This window comes from Toxorhynchites rutilus, chromosome 3 (assembly GCF_029784135.1).
Source record: "Toxorhynchites rutilus septentrionalis strain SRP chromosome 3, ASM2978413v1, whole genome shotgun sequence".
Taxonomy (NCBI): Eukaryota; Metazoa; Arthropoda; class Insecta; order Diptera; family Culicidae; genus Toxorhynchites; species Toxorhynchites rutilus.
This window is the reverse complement of record NC_073746.1, coordinates 286,464,059-286,482,738: the sequence shown is the minus strand read 5'-3', so window position 1 is coordinate 286,482,738 and position 18,680 is coordinate 286,464,059. Positions and strand designations below refer to the sequence as shown.

At 38.8% G+C, this 18,680-nt stretch overlaps 1 protein-coding gene across 4 annotated transcripts in view; it reads left to right on the top strand.

Annotated features, from left to right (window-relative positions):
- The window catches only part of LOC129777802 (zwei Ig domain protein zig-8-like), a 515,724-nt gene that overhangs the window by 459,724 nt on the left and 37,320 nt on the right, over positions 1-18,680 (top strand). For all 4 annotated transcript variants that reach the window (XM_055784290.1, XM_055784289.1, XM_055784288.1 and 1 more), the window contains one exon: positions 16,036-16,205. In XM_055784290.1, coding sequence (XP_055640265.1) covers positions 16,036-16,205 — 170 coding nt within the window. The remainder of the gene's footprint in view (positions 1-16,035; positions 16,206-18,680) is intronic.

The window sequence follows — 18,680 nt, the reverse complement described above, 5'->3', positions numbered from 1 at the left end:
TGTTCTGTTGTATATCATTAGACAGGGAATTTATCCAGCATTTTTTTTTTTTGCTTAAGACATGAACAGTGAATATAGTAGAAAAGTTAACAATTTGACGATTAAAATGTGTATATGATTTCGATTTTACTTGCCACTCGGTTCTCCCCACAACGCAACGAGCAATACTTTTGCCTACAATTCGGCGTTAGCTCACAATTTGATTAGATGCGTATTATGAATTATTCTCGATTTGCCGATAATAGGCATTTACCAGTTGGCAGAATCAATTGAGGGATGATCTAGGAATGATCGTGAAGATGGTATTGGATGGTTTCATTCTATTCTCCCCAAAGATTTGACGAGAGCTTGGCCCAAAAGGTTAAACGATGATAGAGATTTTATTAGATTGCAGTTTATGTTGTTGTCCAATCAGTTCGTGCTCAATTCACGTTTTATCGTGTAGGTCTTGCTACTACCAGTTTATGTAATTGTGGTCCAGGATGTCATTATTTCGAACATGTTGTTATATTTAGAAGTTCGAAAGGGTATTCTCACGCATTTTCAGGGCCTCCATTTGATAATCAAAAGAGAAAAAAATACAGATTTCGAACAATGAAGAAACTCAATTCAAATGCAATTACTACACACAATCACAGTCCTATGTCAAGATCCCGTCCGTGCCTCTAGGTCCAGATCCATCAACTTTTTTGCATCGAATCGTTACTGGCGATGAAACGTGGGTCCATTACGACAATCCTAAACGTCGGGCAACGTATGGATACCCCGGCCAAGCATCAACATCGACGGCCGATCGGAATATCCACGGCCAGAAGGTTATGCTGTATATTTGGTGGGACCAGCTTGGTGTGGTGTACTACGAGCTGCTAAAACCGAATGAAACCATTAAGACGCGTCCACATTACGCCAATCGGCCTTGGCCGCCCGGTAAAGCCGACTAAATGTGGACGTACCGTCCGGGTTTGCCAACGTGCCGAAAACCGAGTCGAATCAAACCGAACCCAACCCGAAACAAGTGGGTCCGGTTCGAGAAAGTCGAACTAAAACAAAACCAAGTAAATTAGCGTTGACGACATTGTACTTCGTGTGTTCGTGACGGCTTCGTGCATCCGATGGGGCGTCCACATTACATAACGAACCGAATATGCCACCTGGTACAGGCCGATCGGCATCATTCGGCATAATGTGGACGCGTCTTTACGGGGGACCTCTACCGATGACAATTGATGCGTTTGAGCCGTGCACTGAAGGAAGAACGGCCACAATACGAGCAAAGACACGATAAAGCTATTTTGCAGCGCGACATGTCGCGAAACCGGTCAAAACATACTTGGAAACGCTGAAATGGGAAGTCCTATCCCACCCGCCGTATTCTCCAGACATTGCTCCGTCCGATTACTACCTTATTCGATCGATGCAACAAGGCCTGGTTGACCAGCACGATTCGTGGTTAGCCAACAAACCGGCCGATTATTTCCGCAAAGGGATCCGGGAACTGCCAGAAAGATGGGAAAAAGTTGTGACTAGCGATGGGCAATACTTTGAATATTGAATTTGTAACCATTTTTGCAGAATAAAGCATTCATTTTGGAGAAAAAAACCAAGAAACTTACCGGTACTCCATTATAAATATTCAGTCTACAATGAAGAACAGTTATCTACACCCAAGATTAACTTTCAACACATGTTTTGGCATCTTGATTTATTGCATTAAATTAGCTTAATAATGACAGAAAATATGCTACTCTCCCATACTGATATAGCATTTGTATAAGATGTATGCTATAGCAATATAAGAGCAATATGAGCGAGCGAAACAAAAGACAAAGCTTTTCGCATACTTTGCCATACACACGGCCCTGACCGAAAAGGATATAGATTCACGTTTATGCTCTCCTTTTTACTCTTATCCTTTAAATCATTCACGTTTTCAAACATTCACGTTTTCTTACCATGAGCAAGTTCATGGGTCCAATCGCAGAACTGTTCATTGATTGATCTTCTATTCGTCTCCATTGAATTTACTTTTTACTATAATATTCCTAGTATTTCTAACAGAACTCATCATAATAATATCAGATTATTTTCAGACACAATTCTCGTTAAAAAAAATTTTACCACTTGTTAATTAAATGTTTGTCCGTAACATGGAATACATGTTTTATACAGAAAATATGATATAATAAAGATAGCCCTAAATCAGACAATTCCTTTCTCGAGTTCTGCTCTTATCAACAAATCTGTATAGATAGAAGAAGATGTAGGAGTGCGTTTCTGTATAGATAGAAGAAGATATAGGAGTGCGTTTCATCACATTAAAATCCATTTCCAGTTTCGAACAAAAATCAATTTCGCTAGCGCGAACATCAAATGGACTAACAGCACTTATCACTATGTAATTGAAGAACATATGGGAATTTGATTTTCCGAATTTTCCCTTTTTCCTTCAAAGTTTTCCGAAATTTTTCAATTGTCATGTTTGGCTGGAGCATTTTTGGTAGTCCCCCTTAGAGAGGAGGGTTGAGTGTCTAACTACCATAGAAACATTTATTGCACCATCCAACCTGAGGTGTAATATTATTACGCATGTATGCAACAGCACCAGTGACTATGTGGATAGCGTGGTCGTGTAAAACAGTCTTGCTTTCCAGCCGGCTTGGTTGGATCCCCGTTGACATCGTTTGGACTTTTTTTTTTTTTGTACAATTCCAGGCTGATGTTCAGTCTGAGAAAAAGAGATGTCTGTTCCCATACATGCATACATTTTGAAGCTTTTGAAAAAGATGCTTTTATTTGTTCATTTCACCCTACAGCACACGAAAAAACATATTTTCTGCCGAAGATGAAATGTTTTCTGCCAACGCTAGTTTGGGTGTACCTTTGCAAATGATTGAGAGTTTAGATCCAATTCAGTTTCATTTTTCCGCTTCCAGTGATCAAATGAGTAATGCTATATAGAGCAAAAATATCGAAGGAGGATGTTAATATTACATTTAAAATGTTATTTATCCTAAATAGTCATTGGTCTTTCTACAACTTTGGCAAACATTATATTTTGATCAGATATCGATTTTGAATTACGATTTTTTGAAAGGAAGACCAATGATTTCGAATACGCCCTTTTAAAAAATCAGTCATGATTTAATTAAGACTTATGATAATGAAAATTGTGATTTTGGCCAGCTTCCATCATAAGTACGAAGTGTCAAAAAAAAACGGAGAGGATCGGGTTTGAACTTGCTGTGTTTTGGCTGATTCGGCATGGAATTACTCCTAAGCTAAATCTTGTATGCCATGGGTATCAGTGGGAATCTAATTGTACTTTGGCGAATTATTGGCACAGCGGAATACAAATAATGCATTGAAATGCGAAGTAGTGAAATAAAAACTAAAGTTTAGATCACTCAGAAATGAGACATTCACTTTTTGACTCCAATTGTAAGAACGGGAACTTTTTGATAGCGTTTGATTCTTTGTGAACAAATCTTCTTTGTCAATTGATTTTATAATTTCAAGATAAATTGATAGCAAGTTTTCCAATACAGAAGAGGAAAGAACAAAAATCATTGAGCTGAACTGACGAAATACCGATATTTCCCCAAAATCATCGTATGGCATGTTATCGTAAGCTGCACGGAGCGATCGAAGTGGAACCGTTTATAGTTAACTACGATTGAAGATTATCAGGCAGTTTACGGCTAATCCCAATATCTCAGATTACGATTACGAAAATACATGTTTCAATCAATACAAGATATGAGCTATATGTCGGTAAAGAAGATATCCGTTATTTCTGCACTCGACGAATTCTATTTTTTTTCGACACTTTTGACAAAGTGTCATCCAGAGCGTAGTGCATCTTTGACATCAAAATTTCCAAAACTGAATTCACGCAACTGAATTATGAGCATAGGGAAAGCCATTCGACAAAATACAAATGTATTCAATATGCAATTTGCAATTTCACAGTTTGATCGATTCGATGTGCCTTTCTCAAAACTTGAAACAAGTATTCCTCATCTGTAAACGCATGAATAAAACCGAACACAAAGTACTGGGTACTCTTCCAATATTTACACTTTCTCAAAATAAAATGCAGCTTCGTGGAAACTTTCCCGTAAACGATACAAACTTGGCAAATCACGACACAACTCTTACAGTTTGGGTGGAAAATGTAACTTTACAAAGTGGAATGCACACTTTGCCAACTTCATACGCCAAAATGCAACCTCTGCGAAGCGTACATTTTTGCAAAATACACTCTCCACTCCGGTTCAGGAATATTATATGGTCCACGGCAGCGCTCGCACAGTCCGAGCGCGTTGTGCTGAATAATAAATGTCACAGAATTTATTTCGCGAATATTTTTTCATACCTGAACACAAAACCGTAGCTCCCCACACCCAATGGGAGGGGGACAATCGCAAAGTCCCCTTGAAATTTGACTGCTGTGTGTAGTTCTCAGCAAAGATATCTGTAGACCGAAGCGAAAGGCATCCCAACATTGGGTAGCGGTCCATAAATTCACAGCACTTGAACCTGAGCAAACACGTAGCGGGCGAAGGAAAGCCAGAGAACAGCTTCCAAGCTTCCGTATGCATTCAAATTTAGGGGTTGAGCTGTTTTGAAGAATTATGCGACTGCATACATAATTGAAAGTGGAAAAATCAGGTGTGTAGACATGAATTGTTGGAAAGAATTAGAATTCATTCTGAAAGTTAATGCTGATACAGAAGAAAACGTTGCTGAGGCTGATATTATGTGTCTGATGAAAACTATTTATTTGTCCACAAGCGTTAACAATCTCTTCTAAAATTAGGGGGTTCAAAAAAATCAATAATTATTTAACACTGCTACTGAATTTTACATACAATTCAATCATACATTGTGAAGTGCAACAAGATCCCACAAACCGAACGTTTCAGTCTAACGTCCATGGAGCATCTATCCCAACCCCAATCCCCAGATTGAAACCAGCTACGCTTTCATATGTGTGTGCGTGTGTATGTGTGTGTGTATGTGTGTGTCATAGCTAACGAACACCAAGTGAACAAAAAAAAACTGTCGTGAACAAATCCGATTGCCGCCCTCGTTTTATTCCAAGCGTAAAAGAATAGTGGTGCCAAACACGGATATTTCCATTCCGACAAAAGCCACGGAAGGGAGTCGGAATGCCGGAATTTTTGGATAATGTGGCATTAATTGCATAATAAACATGTTCATTCCAGTCAACCCGGATGTGGTTACGGATACCGATATACGAGTGAATTGTGTTGTGGATGGCATGTTGTGGTGCTGTGAGGCAAAACGTTCGCTGGAACTATTTTGCTCGTGGTTATCGCATGTTATTGGTTAGAATATTACATTTTTATGGTAATTGTAATTTTACCTGTCAAGTCTATTTACTTCCAATCAACACTGCGAACGCAAGACAGCGAACAATTTACTGTGCAATTATCAACCGACTGTTCTAACTTCTACTATTTATTTTGGAGCGTGTGTGTCTCCGCCTTTTCCCGTGAGCAGCAAACAGTACCTCGAATTTTTCCAATTTGAGCCCATCATTCCCAAGCCAACAATATATTCATCTCGGCGGCATACAGCCGAAAATGAGTGTGAGCCCTCGAGCGCTTCCGCTCAGTCGTAGCCCAAACCAAAATCGGTAAACGTAATCGCTCCTTCTAGAATCAGAACACAAATAACAATTTTGACAAGTCCCACAACCCCCCTATCGTGTAGAAATCCGGTGCACTCCAAGCGACCGACCGTCTTCAGCTCACTCACCCACGGACACAAGACAGTGTTGAGATTGACATTGGTACATATTTATTCTGAGACTACGAGTCGTTTTGTGTTTGTTCTTTTCGTTAGGAACTCCCCATCCAAATTGAAATTGGAAGAACGCCCTTTTCCCTGCCGTCTACGGAGACTAAACAGGCCTGAGGATAGACTTAAAGGAGCCTCCCACGATCACGTGCGGAATATTAACAGGATGTAATATGTATCCTTGCGTAGCGCTTCCGTTCGTACCTGGGCGGGTTGTTCACATCCAACACACATCGGCTGGTTCCCAGCGGAGGCGAGTTAGACATAAGACGTCTGAATTTATTTCATTTACCTACTTCTAAATTTGCAGAAAACAATTGTGGGTTCAGCTTCCGTGGGAGTAATTTCAAGAATTAAAATCACCAAAAATGCACAACGAACTCAATCTGGCAGGTCGCGTATCATTTCGTGTTCTGCTGGGAATTTACACGAACAATATGTTCATATGTTTCGACATAAGGATAAATCGTAGACAGCAGGAATGTTTCGAAACTTTCAAAGTGTAGCGAAATTATTATTATTGGTATTGTGCCCTTTGTTCGAATTGAAACCGATTCATTGCAACATTAAATTTCTATCATAATAATTTTGAAAGGTCAATCATAGTTTTGACGTAGAACTACGTCTTTCATTAAGGGTTTCAAATTAGAAAACAGGTCACGTTTTTATGAAATAAAGTTAACGTTAATAACTATTTTTGCTGCGAACGGATTTTGACGATTTACATACCAAACGAATCAGAAATTCCCTCAGATTTGTTCTTAATGCTTTTTTTTTTTTTTTTTTTTTTATCTGTATTATAGTGACTTTCAACTCATTTGGCTGGTTCGTCACTTTTACTTCCATTTTTGGAAGAATGTCGGGAGTGAGAATTGAACTCGTGACCTTTAGCGTGAGAGGCATGGATGTTACCACTACGCCAGATCGCCTCCACGTTCTTAATGCTGTATATTACAATCCCCTGGTGTAAACGGTTTAAATTGATGAAAACTAGAAGCATTTTCATTCTTTCTGCTCATTTGTGAGCTTCCCTACCCATGCCGTTAAAAACGAGCAACTAATCGGCGATCAACGAAGGGGAACGATCAATAGAGACGAATGAACTGAAAAGTATAAACCCCCTTAAAGCCAAAAAGAAGAAGAAGAAGAAGGGGAACGATTTAAAATATCCATGAAAAAAGAAAAAAGAAGAAGAAAAACGAAGGGGAATATTTGCCTAGAGCATAAATATTGGATATCGCTGAGGCAAACTTTCAGTACCGTTCTAGATACGAAGCAATGAACATCGCTTGTTCTTTCTTGTTTCGTGTCATCGCATGTCTTCGTTTCGGATTGAGCTGTGGACGCGACCAAATTACATACTCGACGCCATTCCATTAAGGATCTGAACTACACAATTGTGTGGGGAATCATCAATCCAGGCTATCATCGGCTCACCAAGAAAATAATTGTTCAGGAATTTTGTGTGTGATTTGATTTCGCATGACAGTAGCAAAACTATATCCACCCAGGATGACAGTTAAGCTAATCGAGACCGGAAATATTAATAGAACAGGCTTCTGTTGAGAAGAGCGCAAAGCGGAGATAGTTGTGTGTATATTATATTTAGTTGCTTCAAGCCATCGATATATGGCTTTGTGTGCATTACACGTTTGCTATGCTTTGCTATGCTGAAACCCCTTTTGTGTCTGCTCCTGTGTGGATTGGTCTTGTCGCGAGCAGCAACCACCTGATATTTTGACGTTATGATGGACGATTGTTTGGTGATGCAAAATATGCAGCCGCGATAATAAATATAAACAAAGAGGAAAGCAGCGGAAGAAGAATATTCGCGCTATGGTATGAATCATGGATCTCTGCTGAGGCAAATCTTCAGACTTTTTCTTTATTCGAAGCAGCTAACATTGCTTGTTTCCGTCATTATAAGGGCTTCGTTGATGCCTTTGACATTGCATGAATGCATCAAACTGACGCTATGGCGAAGCAGGCGTTAAGGTTGTGCGCCACATAATTATTTGAGGAATATCAATCTAAACCATAGTAAATGTCGTGCTGGAATGTTGTGAGATATTTGGGTTTGCATGCCAATCGTAAAACTGCCTTCAACAAGGATGGCATTTGCGCTAATCTTGATCATAATAAAGCAATGAAACTCTTTTCGAGATTGCTGAGACTACCAGACAGAATTTATTTAATTTATTCATTCACAAAAACAAATGCCGTTTTTTACCAGTAACAAAACTTTCTCCACTAAGGATAACAGCTGCGCTTACCTCGAACATGAGAAAGTCATGCAACTTTTTTCGAAGCCAGTAATTTTAATAGAAACGTTTACACTGAGAATAGCGCAAAATGGTGAGAAGTATTTATATTCTTAGTCGCTTCGAGCCACCAATGTACGGCTCTGTATGCATGATATATTGAATGCTTGTTTGGTGCTGATTGGTTTCGTTGTACGTTTCCAGTGTTTTCAGTGCATTTGCACACTATAGAATCAAGAATACTGCACTGTGAAAAGAATTATGTGCGTTTGGATTGATTTTCTGCTGCGCTAAATTCCACGTTGTCCAATTTGTGTTCCCCCAGTTTCTTAGACAGAGAGACAGTTATATCCATATCCTCTGTGTAGCGAAGAGAAATTTTTTTTTTTTTTCTTTATTATAGTGACTTTCAACACATTTCGGCTGGTTCGTCACTTTTACTTCCATTTTTGGAAGAATGTCGGGAGTGAGAATTGAACTCGTGATCTCTGCGTGAGAGGTATGGATGTTACCACTACGCCAGATCGCCTCCCTAAGAGAAATTTAAATTTACCCACCTACTCCATCATCCTCAACGAGAGCGCTCTTCTTTGGTCTATAATCACCTTAGTTCTATATATGTGCAAGCGCATGATGATGGAAGTTCAGTTTTTTTTCACTCAACACTCGATCGCGCTAGAGTGTGGAGAGAGAGCGCACAAACTCTCTACAGTTTAGCGGAGAAATTCACTAGAGAGTACACTCTGATTTACTGAGCCGGCTCTTTATACATTCGCCGGTGAAGCGGAAAAGCGCATGGTTTCTCTTTGGTGGGTGATGACTGTATCCTCAGTTTAGGCATGAAACTTGCGCGTGGGTGTATCATTTCAGTGAAAATGCCATCACTGCACACTAAGATTCAAAGACTTCGTAATAAAAAAGAAGAAGAAGAAAAAGAAGCATACGTAGTAAATATTTCCGCGAGTTCAGCATTTTGAGGCGTATGAACTGAAAAGTTTAAAGTCAAGTAATGGTCAAAAGTCAAGTAATGATTTCAGTGTTTTAGTGTTTCTCCAGACAGCGAGGAGTACATGTTAATGCTGAGAGTTAACTTAACAACGTTGCCCACACGTGCTAGATTGCAATGAGAATGGATATAACTTGGAATTATGACGACGATGAAGGTAGCTACAATATTTTCGAGCACGAACAATATCGAATCGGTTTCATGCGTTGTTGTTATTTTCATATAAAGCTTGAAACATTTAGAATCTGGAATCACTGTGCAATTTATAGCAGCGGTCTTAGGCGTATCTGAAACCTTTTGACATCAAACTGTTGGAAAATCTGTATCGTTCGACAGTGAAAATTTGACACTGATCCGTTTTATTTTTTAAATTGTTGTGCAGGATGGAGGCAAGCGTGCTCGGGTACTTAAACCGAGAAATCGCTGAAGGTGGCTAAGTATGATGTGCTGAAACGTTTCCGTGAATATAAAACTGTTATTCCAGAGGACGCGCCGTAGTTTAACTTACGATTGGAAGCTGAGGTTGAAGATATTGAAAACAATTAAGACAAACCCAGGACTCTCGGACTAAAACATCGCCAAAAAAACAACTCTAACAAAATACCATCTTGAGATCTGATATGCGAGAAGGTTATTGTAATTTCGGGTGCCTGCAAGCAATTAAACAGGACGCTGAAGCAAAATCTGTTGGCCAAAAGACGCGCTTGAAAGTTGTACAACAAGGGTTTAAATAAGTACGAGGGATGCATGCTGATAAATGACGAAACGTACGTGAAATTGGATTTTGGACACCTCCCAGGCCTGAAATTCTATAAGACCACTGACAGAGGAGATGCCCCAGCAAATTCAAGTTCGTTTTCGCCGATAAATGTACCAGGAGGTTTTTGACTTGGCTAGAGATTTGCGACTGTGGACAGAAAACCAAGGTTCTCATCACAAACGAAACAATGAACTCGAAAATGTATAGGGAAGAGTGGCTACAGAAAGATCTCCTTCCGTTCATTAAGGCCCACAAAGGTCCGGTGAAGTTTCGGCCTAATTTGACAAGCTTACATTAAAGTCGAGAAATGCTTCAGTGGTACCGGGACAATGGAATCGATTACATTGAAAAAAAAAGACCTCAATCCTCTCAATTGCCTCCTTTCCGATTGTCGAGCAAAGTTGAAGAAGAGTGCCAAAGAGACATGGGATGCTGCAGACATAAAGGGATCGTGAAATGAAATGACCGCTGAGGTTGACCAACAGAGAGTCCAAACTTTGATGAAGGGCATCCGAACTGGACATTTTTTTCTATATTTTTACTAAGTTATCTGCATTTTGATATAAAAAAATGTACCTTCAACCAATCCCGAAATACAACTAGTTTTCTGACCCCTCATTATGTACGTTTCAAACCTTATCAATACCATTGCGAAATCTGCTGTGCAAATTAGTGAGTTAGTTCGTCGGAAAGTCAGTGTAGATGCGAGTATTTATAATATGATTCGACTTATTGGTTTCTTCGCGAAATTTTGACTCACCCCGTACTTTAGTAGAGCTTTCAAATGTCAAAATTCAAATAAAAATTCAGAAATATTTGACGAATCATCAATTTGGACGACTACTCACATATGGTAAGGAGTGTATCGAAAAGCAGTCTTAAACATTTAACACGTTATTACACACAAACGGGTGAACTTTTTTGACGTAAGACTACGTCTTCCATTTCTGTACCGGAGTGTAAGTTCAAATTTTCGAAAACGAAAGAGTGACGCTGGATTGCAAGGTTTTGAACGTTAATACCTCTTTTCCGGCTGAACGGAGTGGTATGATAATCATATCATTCGAAAGACAAAATGTCCTCGAGTTATATGATTGTTAATTATTGACCCGAAAACTTGTTTCAATAGCTTTAAAATTGCTTAGAAAACAGATTATTGAAACCGTATATAAACTCGCATACGCTCTGGAAATCCATTCAGTTGATGCGGCGATGTGAGATGAGGACGGTCGCACTCAGACGCCTATGCATTATGATCTTCTTTTCCAATTTCATTTCTCTTCTGCAGTTGAACCGAACGGATGGCTATAAAACATAACGCTTCTTTTGCTTTCGTTCATTCCTTCCTCTACTCTCGCACCGTGAGGACTCGTTTCATTGGGACCAAGCAGACAGCTCGTAAATCTACCGGTGGTAAGGCACCACGAATGCAGCGAGGAAAAGTGCACCAGCCGCAGGAAGTGTGAAAAAGTCACATCGCTATCGAACGGGAACCGTCACTTTGCGTGAAATTCGTCGCTATCAGAAGTCGACCGAATTGCTGATCCGCAAGCTACCTTTGCAGCGTTTGGTTTGGGAATTCCCCAGGTCTTCAAAGCTGACTTGCGCTTCCAAAGTTTTAGAACGTTATGGCACTGCAGGAGGCAAGCAAGGCATATTTAGTCAGCCTATTCGAAGATACCAATTTGTGTGCTAAGCCACGCAAAACGCGTCACATCAAGCCCAAGGACTTAAACAGCCGCGCTTCCGCTTTCGTCATTATTATCTTAGTACTTTAGCATATCATCAACGGCCCTTTTCAGGGACACCAAATTTATGGATTAGAGTTCAGAAAATTTTTGCAGGCCGAACTGAAAGAAGCATTTAGCGAAAATGGTGGTGTCGATGATAATTCGACACCGATGGGCGCCATTGACTATGGATTTGATAATAACGAATACGAAATATATGAAAGTGAATATTTCATCATATCGAAGAAATCACTTTGATGAAAGGTGCGTAAATTATTATAAAAAAATTAAATTATTTGTGTACGAATGCCGCAATCGATAGTCGATTCTAATTTGCGCTGCGTATTTCCTTGGAGATGTTTTCTGCCAATCTCCTTTCAACCTCCAACATCTCTTTCTCCCGTTTGTCGTTTTTCAATTCCACTTCTCCTCTGCAGTCGGACCTAATGGAGCATTTAACGGAATCCAAGGTATCGATGATAATTCGATACCGATGGATTTGATAGTGAAGAACACGATATGATATGGTGTAGTGGATATTATCGAAGTGGATGTTATATTACATATCAATGTTTGTTTACGAATGCTGCAATCGATCATCGTTATCGGGGGTTATTGGGTATTTCCGAGGAGGAATCGATTCCTCCTTTGGGCGTGGATATCTCTTTTCCGACTAAAGGAAGTGGTATGATAATCACTTTATTCGAAAGATGAAATGTCTAAGATTTATATGCTTGTTACTTATTTATTGCTAAGTCAACGTTAGTCCTACGTCTACTTTGCGGTTATATCAAAGATATAACCCATTTCTAGTTTTTGTCGTCAAAAAAGCACGTCAGAGCACGCTCTGTTTACATGTCAAAAATCGAAATACAAGTCATTTAGTCGCAATTGGTGCACCGAAAAGGGTGTTACACACCACAAAATAGCAAAAAAAAAGTTTGTCCAGAAAGTGTTAAACGAATCGTCGCAAAGTTCGGTAATGATTGTTTTTTTTCGTGGATCTCAGCAGAAATGGACGTAAACCGTGACCAAGTTATCCCGAATTGGACAGAAAAGTTGTAAAATATATTCAGAAGAATAGGTCTGCATCTATTCGTGATTTGGCCAAGAAGTTCAAAACCAGTGTTGGGATTATTCAGCGGATTAAACAGAGACATGTGCGTTCGAAACATACGTCAAAGAAGATTCCAGAACGCTGCCGGGACCTCTATTTTATACCAAATAAATTGGAGAGAGTGTACCATTTGCGGATACGACTGTTGCGATGGAAAAAATTGGCCAAAAAGTGCTCGTTGGCAAGCCATTTGCACGTATGGCATGCGATCGGAAACTTTTTTCACAAAAGGTACCATAAATGCTCAAATGTTTGTGGAAGAATGCTTGAAGAAGAGATTGCTACCACTTTAAAGAAAGCACGAGATTCCTCCTCTATTCTGGCCGGATTTGGCATCGGCACATTATGCCAAATCCACTCTACAATGATTTTCGGAAAACAACATCATGTTCGTCGAAAAAAGCTTCAACCCACCTAATTGTCCGCAGCTGCGACCAATTGAACGTTACAGAGCAATTGCCAAGGCCATGTTCAAGAAGGAAGGTACAGTGTCTAAAAATATGTCAGAATTCAAGAAGAATTGGTCTGCATCGTCCATAAAGTGCACAATGACTGCTGTGCAGAATTTGATGAGTGGAATTAAATCTGAAGTTCGATCATTTTTTAGAAATCAACAATAGACTTGATTTCATTTCATTGCTATAGAACGTAATATTCTTTAATAAAATTCACTTTTGTAAACACTTTCTAAACGTTTTCAGTTTTATTATGATGTTTGAAAGTTTAAGTATCTTTCGATACACTCCTTAAAATTTTTTTTTTTTTTAAATGACAATTTGTTTCATTTCGGCGATTTTTTTGCATAGAAACTACTTGATTGTTCGGGGTAAAGTAGTCAAAGGGGAACAACGACTTTCAATCTTCTGTTCGCTCGAGCTGATAGTACCTCATCACATGCTGCTTTTGAAGAAGTCACTTTTATGGCTTGATCCTGAGAAAATAGAATATTCCAACCAAAACCAATCCTTATTATACGAAGCGTACTTAGTACGTTTTTCTACGTATGAGAAAAATACAATTGCGACTCTATAATAAAATAAAAAAATATAAAAAAATTAAATATAAAAATAATTTTAAAAAATCAATTTTGACGAATATCCTGCCAACTCGACTGGCCATTGGCCGCAATATCGCAGATTACAGTGAAACGTTGGCAACTTTGCATACTTGAAATATTCAAAAAAAAATTAGACTACTTTTTGAATAGGGGCAATGTTTTTATCTTAATATATTTCAAAAATGTATATCTTAAACACTATAATATCTACAAAATTTCGGTCAAAGAATAAATGTAGGAAATTATTCAAATAAAAATTAAAAAACACCAAGAAGTTACAAGTTACACTGAAAAAAAATTATTCTAAAAATTGAAATTCATTTTTCTCAAAAACATATTTGTTTTAATTCTAGAAAAATATATGAATATCCCTTACCCATACTGAAAAATATATGAATATCCCTCATCCATACATCAGCAGATGGGCATATTTACAAGGAAAAAGGTATTATAACAACAACTATTCATATATTTTTTAAATTTTTTTCTCAAATTCGTTTTTAAGTGAAATTAAATTTCAATGTAAACATTAAAGAAAAAATAATTTGGGGTTTTTTTAACATTGTAAACCTTTTTCGACAATTTCTGTCCAAAATTTAGAAGGTATTACAGTTTTTGGGTTATAAATTTTTGTATAAAATTATGGAAAAAAATTATAATATTTTTCAAAAAATTGTCCAAAATTATAACTCAAAAACGAGAAAGAATCCTCCCTGATTTTTTGATATGTTATGTAAAAAATTCTCAGCTTTCAAGAAAAAATACTAAAAAATATAGCACCCTTGGTCCCGAGACAATGAAAACCATAAAAAATAAAAACAATGAATAATAACGAAAATAACACTCAATTTTTGCAACTGTATTATTTTCTCGAAAAGACCAGCTAATTGGTTTTATTTTATATACCGATCATCTGAATCGGTTCAGTAGTTCAAAGTTTTTTTTGAATTTTTGAAAAAAGTCATTTTTGGAAAAAAAATTAAAAAATGTGATTTTTCGGACCATCCTAAAATGGTCACCTAACAAAAAAAAAACAATACAGGTCTAATATTTTGCGATAAAGAACAAAACTATCGTTAACAAAAATAAGCAAAATATATGAAATCTATAAAAGTATATAAAAGTATAAAATCTCCAATTCAGAGTTGTTATGTTGTATGAAACACAACTTTATTCTGCTAATCTCCTACAAGATCTGTGTTCAATTAACACCTGAAGTTTAAACCCGTACAAATTGCGTAATATTACGCAAGCGGATTTTATTCATCCCAAGGCGGTTGTACGCTAATCAGTACACGCACACAATGTCTAAAATACCTCCTCAAATTATCACATTTGTCGCGGGTGAAACATTTATCAACAACCACTTCAGCCTCTCGAACACTTGGTACTCATTATTCCACGCTTGTTATAGAGTTTGTAGCGATATATCCGGAACGTTACTAAACTGTTTATTATTCTCCCGACTACGCCACCACTAACATACGTATTTACAGACACACACATGCCAGCAAAGATACCCTGGAAGTCAGCTCTGGCAGTACCTCATTTGTGCTGCCAGCCCAGAACTAATCTGAGAAAATTTTCCCGCCAGCTCGTCGTTTACGCTTCACCGACAAATTCAAATATTAGTAAATCAAACAAATTTATACATCTTACTTCGCAGCGTGTCCCTGCTGCGAGTCGGGTGAGTCGGTAGGAGGCTACGGTATCCTGCCAGCATGAACAGAATACGCAACTCAGCCCCCGCTTCGCATTCCACCGTTTTAATATTACGGTGCGTGATTTTGTGTATATACATGTTCCTTTTTTGCCAAAGTTTACCTTTTAAGAATTTTCTCGCAGCTGTCTCGTCCCTTTTCCGAACCCAGCTTGTCCCGGGTTCTTGTTCGGTATCATGTTCAAGAGCCTCCAGTCGAAAATATTCCCCGAAAACAAACACATTGAAAATCAATCACCGTTCCTTTTCGCCGAAGATCATTGAAGCTGGTTATCGTTTGTTAAACAGGGGCCGAATGGCGTGTTGAAATTGTAACTCTACTATGGCTTTTGAACGAATGGGTATCATTTTGGCTTTGATGTTTCGCACGGGCACTGTTTTTTCGTTCGAAGAAGAATTTGAAAAGGTTCTGTTTCTAACATCTAACAACAATGTCTGCGTTCTTGGTAACTCAGGTTAGCCAAGAACGCAGACATTGGGGTTATTTGAAAAATCGTTCATAATTTGAGTAAACATCATAAACTCTTATAATTTTTTTTTCATTTGTTCCAATTACAGGCGAACTAGTGGTTGCATCACGCAAGTTCCGCACCGACTTCCTCCAAGAATGGCCAACACCAGGAACTGGGCCTTACTTCGATACTGCGTCGATTCCCTCCAACATCACCGGACTGGTCGGTAAAACCGTGCTGTTAGTCTGCAAGGTGAAGAACCTTGGGAACCGAACGGTAAGTTTCGAGCCAATAATTGTAAGCTATTAAATAGTTCATCCGGTGGCAAAAGGAGCCACGCACCGCTCTCGGTTGTTGAAATTAAATTCGTATTATTTTCTGTTGGCCTCGAGTTCAGTCTTCCGCCGGGCGCACAGTTTGCGTAGATAATCGTTCCCGATCAACCGGGCGGGGTTTGTATCGTGACTCGATGCTTGTGTAGAATGTTACTCCCACTAGTTTCACCGACTGCTCCACCCGTTCCCATCCCATCGGGGTATTTATACAGAAGAGAGAGAGAGAAAGTTTTTCTTCTGCAATGGGTTCCACAAAGTCTGTCGACTATGTCGTGCTTGGAAATTAACATCGGACTAAACCATTGCGTGGGATGAACCGGGGGGCAGTGGAGAAGCAGAATTTTATGGTTGGCGTAGTTGCAAATAAAATGAAACTTTATGATGGCTAAAAAGCGCTTCTATGAATGGGGTGCGGATGAAGCTAATAGCCAGGAACGTTCCTATGCTAACCAACTCTGGTCCGCTGCACGTGTCTTACAGTGTTGTATCCAAAGAAAGAGGCGATTATCTCGCCTGAGGTTTTCGTCCACATCTTCCAGTACATTTTTTTTCGGTTGACACGAAGGATGTCGGTATCCCCTGCACAGGAGCATTTCTCAGAGTGAACTTACGTCTTCACAATTTCAGGGCCTCGTGAAAAGGACATTGTCATTGTGCTAGGTTAGTCACTTATGGATAAGCTGGTCGTCCTTCCTGTTGTCATTCAGTAGAAGAGATTTTAGGGACCATATTATGCTCAATGATTCGACATTTGAATTCTTAATTGAATATACAAGAGATCAGGTCTTATGGTTATAAGAGAATTGGAAACAGTCGGCCAAACGAAATTGAATTCTTCCAAATTCACTTTTTGGCACAGAGCTCAACGTGTTCAATAAAATGAATCTCATAAAGGTGTTACACTTCGATGAAATAATCTATATATATAAAAATGGATTTCTGTCTGTCTGTCCGATGAAAATTGCTATGTAGAGATTTTTAGGCTCGGGGAAGGTTCTTATGATAGTTCGAGACCCCTCCCCCCTCTTTAAGGAGGGGGATGGGTGTCTGCCATACAAATTAAACAAAAATTTCTACATAACTCGAGAATTAATCAAGCAAATGAAACGAATTTTGGCATATGAAGGTTTTAGAGTGCAATAAATGTTTCTATGGTGGTTAGACACGCCACCCTCCCTAAGGGGGGGGGGGGGGCTGCCATACAAATGAAACACAAATTTCTGCATTACTCGAGATTTAATTAAGCAAAGAAACCAAAGAAACATTTCTAGGTTGGTTCAACTTTCCTGCCATAGAAATGAAACTGCTATGCTATACAAATGAGCAGAAATTTCTGCATCACTTGAGAACTAATCAAGCAAATGAAGCCAAATTTGGCATTTGAAGGTTTTAGGGGACATACAAATGGAACACAAATTTCTGCATAACTCGAGAACTAATCAAGCAAACGAAACCAAATTTGGCATGTAGAGGTTTTAGGGTGCAATAAATATTTCTATGATCGTTACACACTCCTCCCCCCTTTATAAGGGGGGCTGCCATACAAATGAAACACAAATTTCTGCATAACTCGAGAACTAATCAAGAAAATGGAATCAAACTTGGCATATAGATGTTACACAGTGCTCCCGTGGCCGAGTGGTTAGCGTCACACCTGACATGCAGGGGGTTCGGGTTCGATTCCCGTTCCGGTCGGGGGAATTTTTCGTCAAATTAATTTCCTCCGACTTGCACTGTGGATACGCGTATTCTAGAGCTTGCCACTCTTAATACATTCAAGGCGTGCTGTTTGGCAAAGAAATCTCAATTAAATACTAATGAAAATGACGCGAGTAATACTACGTTGAGACGGCGAAGTTCCTCTAGGAACGTTAGTGCCATTTAAGAAGAAGAAGGGGGCAATACACGTTTCTATGGTGGTTTGACACTCCTGCATTACTCGCTGCATTACTCGAGAATCAATCACGCAAACGGAACCAAATTTGGGATGTGAGGGTTATTGGGTACGAGAAATGTTTCTATGATGGTATGGCACCCCTCCTTCCTCTGGAATAGAAAGGGGGTTCCAAAAAATTAAAACACATATTTCAATCAAACACATTCGAAACCAAACATGACAATTGAAAATTTTCGGAAAATTCTGAAGAAAATTCAATTCCCATATATTCTACAATGTCATAGTGACAAGGGTTGTTAGTCTATTTGATGTTTGCGCTAACGAAATTGATCTTTGTTCGAAAGTGGGAATTGATTTTAATGTGATAAAACGCACTCCTATAGCTTCTTCTATCTATATAAATAAAAATGGATGGTCGAATGTGTTGATAACGGCAAAACTCGAGGAAGAAATTGTCCGATTTAGGGCTGTCTTTATTCTATCATATTTTCTGTATAAAACATTTATTCCATGTAACGG